Raw genomic sequence first — 18,981 nt, forward strand, 5'->3', positions numbered from 1 at the left:
ATATAGTAGAAACGCTTGAGATGAACAAATACATGTTTTTTGGAAGAAAGAGCATAACAACTTGGATTTTACTTTGAAAATGCAGTGACATGTTAATTGCTTGATCAGCCAAATGAAACTAAAAGTAATTAAGACTAGTGTGGGGTTAATTTGATCCATAATTATGTTATATAAAGTAAATGAAAATTGTTTCTTTCCTAAATTGCAATTCATTAAAATTACAGATATTAAAATAAGATACTATAAAATTACATGAAGCATGTACACATTAATAGCTATTAGTAATAGCTTGATATTTCTATCTAAGCAACAGTTTATTAGAATGCCATAAGGTGATATTTGACCACTCACATGACTGATTTTTTAACTCTCTTTTTCTGTTCTTCTAAGAAATATTTTTATCTTCTTTGCAGGGAGGTGTAGAGGGGAGTTATGAAGTAAAATGCTCTAATCAGAATCTATTTTTGTGTTCCTTCTTTTAATTTTCTAGATGTTTATTATCTACTTAAATACACTTAGATCAGTCTTCATTAAATTTTATTAAAATGAAAGCATAGACATTTAATATTCACAATGTCATTCTAGTAGGTATATTTCATATGATTCCAAATGCACAAAGCATAAGTAGATTTTAATCTTTGTATTCAGAAAAAATTTATATTGGATTAAAATTATAGTCATATCTCTATATAACATTTTCATTATAACCTCAATAAAAATCGAGACATAATATAGTGCTGAGGAGAAAGAAACTAACATTTATCTAGTGCTTATTCTGTTTTAAGCACTACATTATACACTTTAAATAATCTAGTCTGTCCCTTTATGAAGTGGCGGTCTTTATTCTTCTTTTCCAGATGAGAGAGCTAAAGCTGATAGAAGTTTGCCAGCTTTCCTAAAGTCATGAAATACCTCATATAACTTACTGTGAGGTATGGAGAGGAGAGGTCTCTCTGTTTTTCATGATGGTAAAACAGGGAAAATATTAATCTGTTGTGATATAACTGTGGTTTAGTTTCCACTTTAGATTCATACTCATTCTTCAATGATATCTGTTTTTTTTAGCTTTTAAAGGAGAGCCATAATTTGGTGATGGAAAAATAGTACAATGGGTAGGGTGCTTATCTTGCAGTTGGCCAACCAGAGTTTGACATCTGGCACTTTATATCTTCTTTTGTGCCCAACCAGAGATGATTCCTGAGCACAGAGCCAGGAATTAGCCCTGAGCAGTGTCCTGTGCACCATTAACCTCTACAAAACCCCCCTCCAAAGTTAAAGAGAAAGTCAGAACTTCATAGCATATAATCTCTGTCTATATCTGGTCTCCGTACTAGTAAAGAAGAAAATTGTAATGGCTCGTGAAGGTTCACTGTTTCATAATACCAAGTGCCTTGCATTAGGTTTCACTGAGTAGGGAAAACTCACATTTAGAGAAAGAATAGGATGAATCAACCAGATTGTCACACTGCTCACTCTTGGGGAAAGTTAGAGCCTGGAGAAAAGGAGTACAAAAAAATGTAGAAAGTATTTCTAAACTACAATGACAAAGGATATGCTTTGTCACTTATAAAAATGCTTCTTACCTTTATATATTTGTGGGTTACAATAAAAGAGGTGACTTGAAGTATTGCTACCTTTCGAAAGGAAAAACCTTTAATAATAGTTTTCTCAACGTGAAGTATAATCAGAGTTTATTTTTAAATTTTTTTGAAATGACAGAGATGGTAAAACCACACCTAACTGAAACTTTATTGTATAACAATACATTTATTTATTGCTCTAAAATGTCTTTCTGCATACCCAACATAATCAGATATGCTTTCTTTGCTTGCATAATGAAGTATCACTGTATTACTATTAACAGTAGTGTACAAACATTAATAACGCTCCTCAATAATTGATTGTACACAATTAATAAGGACAATCATCTTTATATTTCTTGAAAATCACCTGCATTTCTCTTTCAGTTAAAACTATACTTCATACATGGAAAAAAAGGAAAGTAAAGAATAACAGTGCTTAACAAGTTGCCAGAACACATTATTTACAGTAAGCATGTGTGCTTAACAAACCAAATATTTAATATTTCATGCATGAAAAATGGGCAGACATAACATTCATTAGTATTCCAGGTGAGGCAGAACATGCAAATTTACTCAGCTATTAAGGAATGAGTCATATCCTATCTAATATAGCAAAATAGTTTATGTATATTAGAGTAAACAGTAAAATCACAATAGGAAAAAAATGGATTTGGTTCAGATGTTGAGCTGCTATGTAAACCAATTATCTATCCGGAGGGAAACAGCTCTGTCTACAACTACTTAGGCTCTAGGGCCTATTACAAACCCTGGAGTGGGCTGTTGTTTCTGTTCTCAAGGGAATTTACCACGTCACACTAGAAATAGCTGACAATAATTAGAAAGCTTGCTTCTGCCAGTATTGCACACATTTTTAATACCTTCCTAAGTATTATGGGAGATAATACACAAGGTCTTTAGAATTCTAGTCATGCCACAACAAGCCATGGAAAGGACAACTAGACAATAGCCCCAAACTGGACTGTGACAGGCTAATTATTGTGGCTTCATTATAAAAACCTCTTTTTACATAGGTCACCTGGGAAGTGTAATTAAAAATGCATTATTGGTGTATTTTTTATTGAAGCAATTAAATTAAAAAGCCAAAAAAATAATTATATGAGGAGCAAATAATAATGTTGGTCAACAGCGTTTATCTAAGAAAGAGAGAACACGTTAGTGGTTCATTAGCAGTAAATGTGTTAACGGGAATCTGTTTGAAAAATGAGCCATAGAACGGCTTTTAAATACGCAGATTAAAGGATTTATAATGTCAAGTTTAACACAGAAATTACAGATAGTATTACATAACCATGAGTAATAGCACCTTTAATCTGACTTAGTAAATGATTTACATCACACTTTGTGCTGTTTCAGTCATATGAGTATTATATGTGCTACATTTCAGATAGATAATTTCCCCTACATTTTTGCACACTTATGAATCTGTTCTTCCTGTTTTCTAATTATGTGGTATATTTAAATAATTAGATGTTAAAATATGTATCTTCCAGGGGCAGAATATTTTCCTTGGATATAAGTTCTATGTAGGGATACTAGAACGTGGCACCATTTGTTTTTTAAAACTGTGGTATAGTGCTAGACATATCACAGAAAATCAACACTTTCTCATCTCAAAACTTCTGATATTTTATATAATCATCATTATCTCTACAGTTTTAATGATCATAATCATTAATAATAAATGAATACTTCCTACTTGCCAAGTATTAAGCATGTATTGTATAGATATTTAATAGTTCAAATAACCTTAAGAAAATTACATTTTATCTCTATTTATAAAATAAGATTAAGCAAATTCATAGATGTGGAGAAATATCAGTTGAAGATCTTTGAATGCTAAGGTGAATAATTGAATGAGAAAAGTAAAAGAACAACATAACTTCTATCAAAATTAGTGAAATCTTTCACAGTCATAGAACAAACTATTAGCTATTTCATACTATTAACATTTGTATGAAATGACAATATCCCTGAGTATACAAAACAATATTGAAAATAAAGAAAATGAAAGGTTTTGTGCTTCTTACTTAAAATTGTTTTATAAACCTATAGTAATCAAACAGTGTGGCACTAGAATAAAAGCAACCATTCAGACAAATGAAACAGAATTGGGAGTCAGAGATAAACCCTTTCTTGTATAAACTGTTAATTTCTTAAAGAACACAAGAAAATAAAATGAAAGAAGGAAAGCCTCTTTAATAAATGGTTCTGGGAAAACTAGTAATCAATATATGAAATATTGAAATAAAATATTTTATATCATGCACCAAACTTAACCCAAAACGTTTTAGAAACTTAAATGTTTGATCTAATTGACAAAATATCCAAACTCAAGGGAAACAGGCAAAAAACTATAGAATACTTGTTATTTCACTGTTATTTTTAGTGATCCAACTACATTGTCAAGGAAAACAAAAACTAAAAGTTGAGTTTAATAAAGACCTTCAGTACTGTGAAAAACTCTATGAAAATTTCTCACTGAGTGTCATCATTCTGACAAAGGAATAATGTCCAAAATATATAAAGCACTCATAAATTTAACAGAAAAAAATCTCATCAAAAAACTGGAAGAACTACATAGACACTTCTCAGAAGATAACCAAAAGACACATGAAAAATGGTCATTATAATTTATTATTGAGAAAAATATAAATCAGAAAACAATGAGAATAACTATACCATCAAGAATAACAAGTTATAAGGACCAGAAACAAATGTGTAAATAAAGGAGGTCTCATTTACACAGGGTGGGTTTGTAATCTGGTTCAGTGTCTGTGGACAACCATATGGAGATTTCCAAGAGATAGTACAGATGCTAAGGTAGCCTACCCCAGTTCAAACCTCAGTACTGTATATGTATGTTGAGTATTTCCAGGCGTGATCCCTCAGCACAGAACCAGGAGTGAATCCTGAACACAGTCAGATGTGAACCAAAAACAAAACAAACAAACAAACAAAAAAATTTAAAAATAGAAATACCATATGATCATGTAATTCCATTCAAAAATATTTATCCAAAGAATACAACATTGCAAATATGAAATAATATGCACACTTATGATTTATCAATACACTATCATACTACTATTTAAGATAGCCAATATCTAGAAACAACCCCTGATCTTATGCCAAGTGCTCACTCAATGACAGATGAATGAATAAAGAAGTTATGCCATATGTATGAAATGTAATACTTCACAACTATAAGAGAAGATGAAATATTGCATTTTACCATGCCACGAAGAAAGCTTGTGGAAGCGTCGTACTAAGCAAAATAAATCAGAAGAAAAATGAAATAAATTATAAGGCAAATAAATCAGAAGGAGAAAGAAAAATACCAGATGGTTACCTTCAGAAGTATTTAAAGAAACAAAGCAATGAAATAGGTAATATCCAATAAAAATAATTTTTTAGATTCTAACAACAGAAATGCAACACATAATACATGAAAGCATTTTAAAATGTTAAAAGTTAATTTCAAAAATCCAGATTCTCGGATATCAACGGATTTGCACAAAGTAAACATTCTTCAAATACACAAAAGTCAACTTGATTTGACCATAGCATTTATCACCTCACTCATCTGTCACCTGTGCCTGATCTTATGCCCGTGTTTTATAAACATGTCAGAGGACCAGCTCAGTACAGCAAACTGTGTACAAAGGGAATAAAAATTGCTGCATTTTTTCCCCACTCAAGTATCCTTTACATACCATCTTACTCACTTCTGCACTTGGTGGGGGAAGAGTTATTTCTGATCATCTTCTCAGACCTTCTACTTAATGTCTACCACTCTTCACTTTAGCTAGCAACTGTTACCAGTTGCTAAAAATAAATTCTTAACAAACCACCTATTTTTTTCTGATAAAACATAAAAAATCATTTCTAGCATTTATGATATGCAAAAATTGATTTTTAAAAGTCCTTTGTATATCTCATTTGTCCTCATAATAAACCATCACTTAGGTATAAATATTATCTGTTTTATAAATGAAGAAAGTTGAGACTCATAAAGGTAAGGAAATTGGGTAGAGACACAGTTCACAAACAGATGGGCTGAGATGCCAAACAGTCTGTTTGTCCCTGTTTTAGTTTTGCAGTGTCGAGAATGAGGATAGAATCTAAGTTTCTTGCAGGTAGGCGTGCACTTTGCCACCAAGCCACATTCCTGTTGTTTTTTTGTTTGTTTTATTTTGTTTTGTCTTATTTTGAGGGATGGACAACCACATTCAACAGTATGGGCTACTCCTGGTTCTGTGTTCAGGGCTGTTTAGGATTATGCCACGTGCAAGGTAAGTACCTTAACAACTGTATATCGCTGGCCCAAGGTCTATTTGACTTTAAGTTTTTACTTTTCTTTCAATGTGCCTTATAGCCTCAACTAGAATACAAAAAAAGTATTATTTCAAGTACACTTAGGTTGACAACCCCTGACAGAATCCATGTTTTTAATATATACTTTATAGGGTGTACTGATTAGGAATCAGTACTTCTGTCTTACAAAAGAAGCCCTCCTCCACTGAACTCCATCCTCTCAGGAGGCTCAATGAAGGCTAACCAATCTGATGCATGTGTAGGCAGTAGTCCCATCGACTGGCACTTATAAACAGCCAATGCCAGACCCATGAGATTCCCAATGAGATACACCAAACCCTGAAGAAACTTCTGGCTTGAACTCTTTAGCATCTTGAAAGTGGCTGAAATGGCCATAAGTGCCTGAATGGGTCGCCAAGCCATCATACACACCATCATGGTAGGGAAGATGGAGATAGTATTGCCTGCCATGTACATGATGAAGAGGTTCATGGGAATCTGTTTGAGGGGACCCAAGGCGATGTCCCAGCAGTGCTCTGTACCTTCTCCACCAGGATCCGGTCCGTTTCTTGCACGCTGGTGTCAGGCACTTGCTTGTCCAAGTAACCGACTGGATAGAGCGAGTCTCCCTGTCCACCTGGCTGGAGCGATAGCACAGTGGTAGGGCGTTTGCCTTACAAGCGGCCAACATGGCCGACCCGAGTTCGATTCCTCCGCCCCTCTCGGAGAGCCCAGCAAGCTACCGAGAGTATTCGATATGCCAGACACAGTAACAACAAAGTCTCCAATGGAGACATTACTGGGCCCGCTCGAGCAAATTGACGATCAACGGGAGGGCCTTTACCTTTTACCTTTTACTGATTAGGAAAAGCTCATATGCTTTTCTCACTCTCTACTTCTCGTGATAAAGAAAAATAAAGTTAATCCTGTCATGAATCCCACTGAATTCCATGACAATTCCTGAAATGCTTGTCCTGAAATATGGAATCTCTGGTATTTAGGAACTTGGCATATAAAATAAAAAAAAGGAAAATATCACTTAAATTTTTTTCTGACAAGAGATAGGAATTTCAGGACAGATTCATTCATTCTGTTAAAACCACCCCAAACTTTCCCTTAAGAGATACAAATCAAAGCAAAGGTCCTCACCAAAATGAAAATTAGAACCCCTTCAGATAAAAGAATATAAATATTGTCTGTGTTTGGACCAAGGAAACTTTAGTGGAAATATGGCTTATCTAGGAAGCACAATGGTGTTGAAGAGATGTCACAACATTATTGAACAGGATTTAAGAAGGGTAAGGGCCAGAGTAGATGGATCTGTCATTGTAAGAGATTTTGTGAGGCTTTAGACAAAAGTATAACTTCTTCAAGAAGGCTCTGAAGTATAGCAAAGAATTAAGTGTAGAAATATTTCATATTTATTACTACTATTTCATATTATTTCATATTTATTACTACTACATATGTATTCCTGTCTGCATTTTTGTGTTGATGGAACATTTTGTATGGCATCTCCTTATTGTTGTTTGTTTGTTTTCCCTCATGTTATAAGTACTATTGAAAAGCAATGTATTACATATTTTTCTTTTTTTAGTTGTTTATTATGGTTCATTAGTATAAATTATTTAATCCAAAAGTGATGATAAATATGACATATTCTTATAATTAGTTTTATTATTTTTATGTGATTAAAGTTAATATAAAGATCCTCCTTTCAAAATTATATCAATTTAAGTAGTGAGATTTCTTTGTGGGTTTTTTGGGGAATGGGTTGGGTTTTGGGTGCCACACCTAACAGCACTCAGGTATTAGTCTTGGCTCTGTGCTCTCCTGGTGGTCTCAGGAAAATCCATGGAGTCTGGGGATCAAACCCTGGTTGACTGAATGCCAGACAAGCATCCTATCCAATGTACTATCACTCCATCACTGCACTGAGCAGTGAGTATTTTCATCAACTTGAAAAGGAAATAAAGGGAAATTGGAAGGCAATTAAACAGATTTTTCTGTGATTAGATGGTGGCTAGAATAAGTACAAGGCTAAGGTAACAAAGAATAAATCTTATCAATTAAAGAATGATTTGTGTCTCAGTGATTTTGTGGGGCAAGGAGAGATAATAAAAATTTTCCCAAAATTTGAAGTCTGCGTTATAATTTTAATTTACTACAAAAGGAAATTTGGTCATATATTAAAGTTAAATAATAATATATATCTAATTAGGATAAAAAGAGGTAGTTGAGAAGTTTCTGCTTGAGGTTGAATGTACATGGCTGACTCTAGTTTGATCTCTGCATATGATCAATGCATATGCATATGGTAGCACTGCATATGGTCCCCCAGCATGGCCAGTAGTAATCCTTGAACACAGAACCAAGAGTAATCCCTGAGCACTTCTATGTATGCCTAGCACCACTTCCCCCAAAAAAGACTTAGTTTGTGAGTTTTAAATATTGATATGATCAAAGAGCTATTAACATATTTAATTATCTATTGGTATTTAATATAATGGCACTAAAAACAGTTTTTATGGATTGAACAAAGCTTTGACTTACATTATTGGTGCCCATATTTCCACTAATCATGTATATCTTAGTGCTCTGATTTCAATGTTGACTATAATATATTTTCTTCTTCTTTTGAAACAGGCCTATGAAACAGAATGAAATAAGTCTTGACGGGAAATCACTCCTGAAATGCTTGACCATATTTTCTGTGGAATTAAATACTACAACCTAACAATGCAAAGCTGTGACAGAGACCTGTGGTTCCAGGGCCTTCGTTGCTATACCTAGTGGTGCTCTGTCAGCCATTGGTAATCTGAACTAGAGTTCAGATCTGATTTTTTTTACAGCATGTGGCTATCAAGTACAATATACAAATATTAAATTTCAATTTACCACTGTCACTGTCCTTCTGTTGTTCATCGATTTACTCAAGTGGGCCCAGTAACGTCTCCATTGGAGACTTTGTTGTTACTGTGTTTGGCATATCGAATACATCACGGATAGCTTGCCAGGCTCTGCCATGCGGGCGAGATACTCTCGGTAGCTTGCCGGGCTCTCCGAGAGGAGTGGAGGAATCAAACTCAGGTTGGCCATGTTGGCTGCGTGCAAGGCAAATGCCCTACTGCTGTGCTATCACTCCAACCCTTCAATTTACCAAGTCAGATTGTTTTTATTTAGAGTTTTTTTTCTGACAACTTGTTTTTTTAATTGTTTTTTCATAAAGTAGTGCACAATATTTGATTACATTTAATATTCAAACACCAATCCCACCACCACTACACTTTCCCACCACCATAATTTGGGTGTTTCCATTCCGAATCCCAATCCCTGCCCCAAAGCAAAACAAAAATAATATAATATTTCCCTCTAAGGTTGATTGCCTCCTACTTTGAATTCTATCAAATGTGATGTGGAGTATGGGTAGGGTGTATGGTATGAAGTGTCATGGGTGGGTGGTCCAAGAAGACTTCACTCATGGGTGAGGGTCAGCTGAGAGTATGGAGAGTGGCTGTGAGGACGGTGGCTATTGAGTTCTGGAGGTTTTCAGCTGCCCGGGATGGGTCCCTTGGGGCAGAGAAGTGTCTCACCCACCCTCCTCTGGGGTGCCTTGACTGAGACAGCCTGGTACAGGGTTCGGCAGCATGGTTATGGCAATGCTCCCCTCTGGAAAAGAAGGACATGCGATCTGGATGGTGGCCAATGACAAGATTATCTGGAGCCAACTAGGGTCGGCTTATGGGCATGACTGCTGAGTTGCCAGAGAAAGGGGGATATGGAAAACAGAGGATCTCTGTTCCTGATCCCAGATGACTTTTTTTCTGACAATAAGTTCTTTCTAAAAACTGAATGTTTATTTTAACAAGAATAATGACAAACTGTTTTCAAGAGAGATTGCACTACTATCCATTACCATCAGCAGTATATGAGTCATTCACCTTTGTTCGTTCTTACCAGCTTTTAATTTAGTCATTATCGCTTGTATTGCTTATCATCCACTCAATCTTCGAATTGCCTGAGCAGGCACCTGTAACATCTCCATTCGTCCCTGTATCATGCTAGTGTAGCCCAATGGTATCTGCTCGCTCCAGGAATACGAAGCGTCTCAAACCATTTGTTCAGGGTTTTGACGAAGAAGTCTCACCATCTTGTAGATGGGTGATCATGAATCCTTTTGACGTCCTGTGGAATCCAGTTAATAACAGCTCTAGTCCAGTGTTCATCTCCAAATTGCATTACGTTTCTGGCCCATCTGATTTTCGACTACTTGGCAAACGAGACAGCGTCCCTGATTCTTGATCATCGATGGAGGTCAGATCTCCAGATTCCTTCTCTCACTTGAGTGAAGAGTGATACTCCAAGCATAGCTCTTTCAATTCCTCTTTGGGATACCTGAATAGCATTCTCATCCTGTTTTAATAGGGCCCAGGTCTCTGAGGTGTATGTTAGTTCAGGAAGAATGGTGGAGTCGAAAAGATGTGCCCAGAGCCAGAGGTTCTTCATTCTCGTAACCACTTCTTCAATACTCTTGAAGGCGTCCCACATCACACTCTTCCTCCTGTAAAGTTCTGGTGCCAAGTCTTTTCTCAAGTTGAGTTCTCGACCCAGATACACATAACCGCTGCATTTGGAGCTAATTGTTTAGTTGAGAGCAAATGGAACATCAGGGATGTTTGTATTTCATGAACATTGTCTTGGTGAGATTCAGCTTCAGTCCAATATTTCCATATTCACAGTCAAAGTCAACCAGCATTTGTGCCGTTTGGCTGATGTTTAGTGTTATTAGAATGATGTCATCAGCAAAGTGGAGGTGGTGTAGTTGCCGACCATCTATCTTCACTCTCATTTCTTCCCACTTCAGTCATCACATGATGTCCTCGAGGGTGGCACTGAAGAGTTTTGGTGAAATGGTATCACCCTGCCGAACCCCTCTCTTGACATGGATGATCACTTCCTTGTAGCATGGTGAGATCCTGGTGGTGAATCCATAATACAGCTCAAGGAGGATCCTGATGTATGGAGTTTGAAAATTCTATTTGGCAAGGGCTTCAGTGACTGCTTTCATCTCAACAGAATCAAAGGTCTTCTTTAAATCTATGAACATTAGAGAGAGCGGCATCTTGAACTCTCGTGAAACCTCAATGAGTTTGGTCACAATGTAGATATGGTCTATTGTGCCGAAACCTTTTCAGAGTCCAGCTTGCTGGCATGATTGTCCTTCATCTAGTGTTCTGCCTGTTCTATTCAGGATCACTTGAGTGAACAACTTGTAGACAATGGACAGCAGGCAGATTAGGCGATAGTTGCCGATGTCGTGGATGTCTCCATTCTTGTACAACAGAACAGTTCTGCTGGTTTTCCATTGGGACGGAAACTTGCATTCAGACAGGTAGCTTTGAAGAGCCAATCCAGTGAATTGACGAGTATTGGCAGCAGATTCTTCAGGTGTTCAGGTCTGAGCTTGTTTAGACTGGGTGCTGTTCGCTTCTTTATTGATGAAATGGCGTGTCGGATTTCAAAAGGGAGAACGTTGGGAATGACATATTCATCCTGCAGAATTTGGTATGTGGGCAGGTGGACATGGCTATCGAAGAGATCTTAGTAGAAATCATGGATAATCTTCTCCATTGTCCTTCTGGAAGATGTGATAGATCCATCAGGACGTCGGAGGGAAGTCATCTTGGTCTTGTAGTTGGTGAAGGACAGGCAGGAGTTGCAAATACTTTTCCTGGCTTCTGTCACATCAGCCAATACTGCTGCTCTTCTCTCTTTGAAGTCTTCTTTTATCGCTTCTCTGCACAGCTTTGTGAACTCTGATATTAGCTTGTGGTTGTCTGAGGCTCGCGCCAAACCACGTTGGCAAATGAGCTTGAGAGTTTTCAAAGACAGGTGTCTTTTTGTGGCTTTCCCACTCTAAGCATTCCTTGCAGAGTCATGGAAGTGGTGAACCAGGGGATCGTATTCATCATCAATGTTGTCAATGACAGCATCTTCCCATGTTGCTGTAATAGTGCCAAAGAGCTCCCAGTTGGTGGTCATTCTGGGAGTTTTCTTCTTAAACTTTGCAGCCCTTTCTCCCTGCTCCTAAAGTAGAATTTTGCACGAAGAAGGCAGTGGTCCGATACCATTTGGAATTTTGGGACAACAGTGACATGGGTCAGGCAAAACCATTGATTGAATATTATGTGGTCAATTTCATTGTGGAACTGTCCACCAGGAGGCTCCCATGTTCAATGTTTAGATTTGGCCTTGTGGAACTGTGAGTTACTATGGATGGTCTTGGTCGACATGATGAACTCAGACAGTCTCTTACCCTGTTTGTTCCATTCAAGGCTGTGGGGCCCGATTTGGAGTTCTTCAGGCAACCTTCTCAGTCCTATCTTGGCATTAAAATCACCGACAATGATCTTGTAAAAGGTGTTGTCTTCCTTTTTAAAACTTCTCCAGCTCCATGTAGAACTTCTCAATTTCTTCTTCATCGCAGTTCGATCTTGACGCATACATGACGAAGATAGAAACTGCTGGCAATGAGCCACATCTATTTAAGTGTAATCATCTGATTCAGGTTGTTAGGCATTTGAATGAATCAATGCTCATGGCCAAGTTCATGTTGACAAGGACATTGACACCACGAATACCTCTATTGTCATGTGTTTCGAGGAATAGTTCTTCTCCAGTGTTAAAAATGGCGTGATGTGATTAATGCCTTCTCATCAGAACAATGATGTCATACTTGATCTTCTGTGCTTGCACTATCATGTACTCAATGGATGCTTCTGATGCCAGTGTACGATACATTGAAAGTACAGACAGTCATTTTAGTCCTTCTTCGTCTTGGCAGCCAAGTTTGGTCCTAAGAATTCATCAGCCTCACCTTGTTCATCTTCTTAAAACAACCATATTGGGGGTTCTCTCAGGGTCAGGAAAATGAGGCCCATTGTTTTTACTGTTTTTGGTATATAGAATGTTTTGGCATATCCTCCACTACCCAGCCACCACCACACTCCCGGCTGCTTTCCAGATGCTCAGGCCAAGCCTCACTCATGAGTGAAGTCCCATAGAACCAGGTAAAGGAGAACTTTGTGACCTTAGACTCCAGGCTCAACGGGACCCTGAAACAGAGATTCTCTGTCTGCTTCCACCAATCTCTGGCCATCCAGGGATCACACCCAGAAGACCCACCCTGTCAGTGCCAGATAAATGCCTCATTGGCCAACCTCTACTACCTCAGGTAGTGACCCAGTCCCCGCTACTCATCATGAGACACTCAATAACCATTTCCATAATTACCACACCATATTTGATGGGGTCAAATATGGTGTAAACCATGGGAACACCTGTAAGGGTGACTAGAGGGTGCCCTAAAAGCCTCCAGCCCTCTCGGAGAGCCTGGCAAGCTACCGAGAGTATTCCGCCCACACAGCAGAGCCTGGCAAGCTACCTGTGGTGTATTCAATATTCAATTCAATAGTCACTGTATATATTTTTTTAAATTTTAGCTATTCAAATAGTTGTGTGGTTATATATGTGCACTTTTGTATAAATGTAAGCTGGGGAATAAAATGTAAAAGTGAGCTGGGGATTCGTTAAAGATGAAATTGATTAAATGATTCTCCAGAATCAAATTTTTTTCCTTGTAGTGGAAGGGGAATTATAAAAATAAATTCAATATGACAAGGCTATCATTAGATTATATATTTTAATCCTTGAAATCAAAAGTAGGCAGTGTTAGAGATAGGTGATACTAGAATCATCTAGTTAAAAGTCATTTTTAATTTTATAAGAGTAGATTCTAGAAGGCTATGGAAGTACAGAAGGAGGATCTAATGAGGTTGAAGAGATTTTTTTAAAAAAGTATAATATTTGTGGTTTATGAGATAGAGAAAGTAATTTAAGCAAATACTCTGTGAAAGTTGAAAAATCTCTCTGTGATTCTGATTTGATTTATTTAAATATATATCCTCACTTTGATAAAGGAAGTAGGGAAGGAAAAATATTGCCGAAAAATGAGAAGACTGTGAAGTGTGAGGTATTTTTTGGACTTCTACATATTCAGACAAGTATCTTTTAAGTCAGAACAGTGTATAGGTGAACAATTAGAAAGTCTAAAAAAATGATAATTATGTCTTAGAAGTTCTTAGTAGGGCCCATGACTTAGAATTTAACTAGATCTCAGGTGATAATTGCTTCACAGGGCACACTTTTTTTGGCTGTTGTTTTACATTGTTGCAAAGTTGTTCATGCTTGGGTTTCAGTAATACAATGTTCCAACACCTGTCCCTTCACCAGTGTACATTTTCCACCACCAATGTACCCAGTTTCTCTCCTGCAATCCCAGACCCAAAGCCTGCCTCTATGGTAGACACAATTCTTCTCTTTTTCTCTCTCTGTCTCTGTCTGTCTCTGTCTCTGTCTCTATCTCTCTCATGCGCACTTGCTTGCTCGCTCGCTCTTTCTCTCTCTTTCCTTTTGGACATTATGGTTTGCAATACAGGTACTAAAATATTATCATGTTTGGCCCTTTACCTATCTTCAGCACTCAATTCTTGTCCCAAGGATTCACTTACTTCTTGAGCCAAGAGCCTAGATTTTTGGCAGGATAATTTCTCACTGACCTCAGTCCTGAGATGGTGGAGACTGGACAGAGGCATGACTGCAATCTTGGAGTGTGGGAGTGAGTTTTGAATAACAAGATAATGATAGACAACAAATTGCCTATTAACTACAAGGGAAATTTGCTAAAGAAGAGGAGAGCATCAGAAAAGAAGGGAGAGATAGAGAAAGATAACGAAAGGAAAACAAGAGAATGGAGGATAGTACATGGGCTAGGAACTTCCTTTGCATATAGCTGATTCAGGTTCTAGTCTCAAAAGCACCTGTGCACCCCTGAGCTCACTAAGTGTGATCCTTGAGCATATAACCAATAGTAAACTCAGAAATGCTTGTGTGCCCCAAAACAAGGAAAAGGGAATTGAAGGAAAATAAGAGAATAAAAGGACAAAAGGAGATAGAATAACTGAAATTGATACAAGAAAAGTGAGAAAAAAATCTAAGGAGAAATAAGTGACTCATAAGTCGACATAAATTAGTTATAATTATCTATATCGCATTTCAATAACTCCTATGTCAAAAGATATCTATACCCTCATGGTCAGGAAAATATAATAATATAATAATTCATGAAAAGTTCTAATAAACTATCAGTATGTGCTATCAAAAAGTCAGTGTGAACTAGATAGGCTCATTCAGAAATCAAAGTATTTATTAAACCAATGAAAGATTCAATCTTTTCAAATGGTTACTACTTAAAGGTATAATTGCTCATCCAATTACTGACATAATTTATACGATCTAATGAAAATGATCACTTTGTTGATTATCATTATAATATAAAGATATAGTTGATCTATTCCAATTATGATATAATTGACCATTCCATGAAAACTCCAATTTCATGTGAACCCTCAAATTCTATAGTTTCACAGTCTATTGCTTTTCCTTTTATATGTCAAGTCTTATGCCTCTCAGTGAGCCTGGCAAGCTACTGAGAGTATTCTACAAGGACAGACAGAGTCTGGGAAACTCCCCGTTGCGTATCTGATATGCCAAAACCAGTAACTATCACGGTATCACGGTCCTCCCATTGTTCATCGATTTGCTTGAGCGGGCCCAGTAACGTCTCCATCATGAGACTTGTTATTACTGTGTTTGGCATATCGAATACATCACGGGTAGTTTGCTAGGCTCTGCCATGTGGGCAAGATACTCTCGGTAGCTTGCCGGGCTCTCCGAGAGGGGCGGAGGAATCGAACTCGGTCGGCCATGTTGGGTGCGTGCAAGGCAAACGCCCTACTGCTGTGCTATCGCTCCAGCCCCCCACCCCAGGCCCTGAAAGAGCCTCTAATCATTGAGAAAGAGTAAGGAGAGGCTGCTAAAATCTCAGGTCTAGGATAAATAGAGATGTTACTGGCATCTGCTCGAGTAAATAGATGAAAAATGGGAAGACAGTGATACAGTGATACAGTGATGTCAAGTCTTAACTTGTCTTTTTGTTGCAGTCAACCCAACAAATACCAAGAATACTGCATTTTGATACGTTTGATAAGTTTAATAAGTTTCCCTAATTTTATTACATTTTTAAATAAATTTTAAAGTAGCTTCGAGTATATTTAATGAGTAAGATTAAAAATTCTCTTAAAGGATTTTCTTTTCAGAAATATGGACTAAAACATATACATATAGACGTAATTTATTTAATATAAATACAATCAGCAAAAGATAAATTATCAGGTTAATAGTAGAAAATGATCATGAATCAGGACATAATCAATGACCTTAACTTTTGGTCTTATATAAGTAATTTTGTTTTGTTAAATAATTTTCTAGTGATAAATTAAACCAAGTTTAATTTCTACCATGCAGGGAAATCTATCTTTCTAACTATACACACAGATATATGTTAAGGTAACAAATTTTTTTCTGGTGCTAATTATGCCACAATATAAATTTCTACAATGGAGGTGATATATATAACTACATATACACACTTATATATTTATCTATATACATATATATCGGGCTGGAACGATAGCACAACGGGTAGGGCGTCTGCCTTGCATGCAGCCAACATGGCCGACCGGAGTTCGATTCCTCCGCCCCTCTCGGAGAGCCCGGCAAGCTACCGAGAGTATTCGATATGCCAGACACAGTAACAACAAAGTCTCCAATGGAGACGTTACTGGGCCCGCTCGAGCAAATCGATGATCAACGGGAGGGCCTTTACTTTTTACTTTACATATATATCCACATGTGTGTTTGTATATACATATGCTTTTAGATAACAAAACAGAAGTTTATAGTAGAAAGCACTTATGATTACTGAGACATTCAAGCAAAGTTATAAATATTTTTTTCCATTTTTTATTCCTATATCCCAAAGTGTTTTAACATTTTACAGTAATTAACTCATTAATCCTTATGTTGTCTCTTTGGTTTAGGTAAATTATCTGGTTAACTTTGTTTTGCTGATGTTATTTTCTTTAATAGGTAATTGGAAACTAACTTCCAAAATTGTGTGTTGGGGATATGGAAGAGTTAGCAATTCTTGACTCTTTAGTTCTCATTCAAGATAGACCATGGTTATCACCAAGCCTCAGTGAATGAATACAGACAGAGAAGTTGATTAACATCATTGTTTTGATGCTGTTTTAGCAGACCATATCTTCTTTGCCTTCTTACCTGTCAGCATTATTCTTTTCATAACTTGTTTATTGGGCTTCTTTCTAGGTCACCATATTACCCAAATTTTCTCCTCTGACATTCTTCCCAGTTCAACATTTTCTTTTGGTTTTATTGCAAATTGAATGCTTCCCTCAAGGTTCTGTATCTTATAATGTAATATCAAATTGTAGTTCATATTAACTAATTTTACTTTAAAATTAAATTATGTGTTCTGCCCAGAGGTCACTAAATTGAATATTGTCACTTCTATTCCCTTTATACCCTATTTCTTGTGAAAAATATCATTCAGGTTACACGTAAGGAATTTTGTCTCAATCAAAGGCTAGATTTGCACATAAAATGGTGAATTAATACAGTATATACTGATATTGATTTATAATGATGCACACATAAATCTTAAATAATGACAAGTTGTCTGAATAAAAATTTGTTCTTAAAATAATTTGTTCTTAAAACACAACTGCAATTGTTAACTCTCAGGACAGTTTGATTTTTGAAAGCTTTTTTGTAATACTTTAAATAGTCCTTTTTACTTCAACTTGCCAAACTATTTGCCTCATCATTTTCCTCTTAAATCCCATTTCCTCGATAAAATATTAAAATAATTAAACTTTTAGACAAATACGTATTTCCCTTTATTTTCTCATTGACTAATCAAGAAAAATTATTCAGAGCTTTAGTTAGCATATTGCTAACTATACTTCACCACTAAATTGAAAACACAATTTATGAACAGTAAATTTATAGAGGAGAAGGGTCATAAACTGACCACATAGAAGTGGATTTAAAAAATAAGGAGAATCATCAGAAGGTAAAGTGGAAAAAGCAATGCTAATATGAAATTTTTAGTTACCATGGACGGAACTACTGGGAAGACTAGTGTTATTTCTTCCTTTTTTCCTCTCTGGTGCCTTAGACCACTCGGCCATCCAATAGCACAGTGGTAGGGCGTTTGCCTGCCACCGAGCCAACATGGCCGACCCGAGTTCGATTCCTCCGCCTCTCTCGGAGAGCCCGGCAAGCTACTGAGAGTATCTCGCCCGCACAGCAGAGCCTGGCAAGCTACCTGTGGCATGTTCGATATGCTAAACACAGCAACAAGAAGTCTCACAGTGGAGACATTACTGGGCCCGCTCGAGCAAAGCAATGAACAACGGGAGGACCGTGACCGTGACCTTTTTCCTCTCTAAGATTCCAGTTATTCAGAAAATTATCAGAGGATAGTGGACACATTTAGAATGATCAATATATTATTTCAGTAATTTTTAAAGAAAATTTTCATAAAGTAAGATCTAGTTATCATTTTGAAGGGATGTCTGAAGGACTTCATTATTGCATATTAAATTTTAAAATAATTTAAAAGGATTATTGAAATTTGGCTTTGCCTGATATTATAGCAATCTAACTATAAGAATGACGTCTCAATGAACTAGAGTGGTAAGTGTTTATAGAAACCAGACTGATCGACCAATCATTAATTCACCACAGTTTCTTCAAAGAAAGTGATTAAATGCTTATTTGTTAGTGGATCTGCTGAAACAACTCACTTTTTGCTTATGCAATTAAATGCATCTACAGTTCATTTTATATGACAGCTTGGTCCGACTCTGGTGCCAAGTTGTTTGAACAAACACCAGTCTAAACATAACAGTAGGGGACAGTGGGCTGTGGGGTTGCTTGCATACATCCTACTCCAGTTCTACCCCCAGCAGATGTCCCCTGAGTCCCAGCAGGTGTGACCCCTGTACACAGAACCTAGCGGAAGCCCTGAGCTTTGCTGAGTGTGTCCCCAAAACAAAAACAAAAAAATGTAAAATAA

General features: G+C 36.8%; 1 protein-coding gene across 1 annotated transcript; it reads right to left on the reverse strand.

Annotated features, from left to right (window-relative positions):
• Positions 1-6,087: 6,087 nt before the first annotated feature.
• On the reverse strand, positions 6,088-6,550 carry LOC130019745 (ER membrane protein complex subunit 4-like). The gene has a single exon (XM_056110386.1). It carries the CDS (start codon positions 6,408-6,410, stop codon positions 6,102-6,104), a length of 309 nt encoding a protein of 102 aa, XP_055966361.1. The 5' UTR covers positions 6,411-6,550; the 3' UTR covers positions 6,088-6,101.
• Between the last annotated feature and the right edge of the window lie 12,431 nt (positions 6,551-18,981).

The sequence above is a fragment of the Sorex fumeus genome, unplaced genomic scaffold (assembly GCF_029834395.1).
Source record: "Sorex fumeus unplaced genomic scaffold, SorFum_2.1 ptg000009l, whole genome shotgun sequence".
Taxonomy (NCBI): domain Eukaryota; kingdom Metazoa; phylum Chordata; class Mammalia; order Eulipotyphla; family Soricidae; genus Sorex; species Sorex fumeus.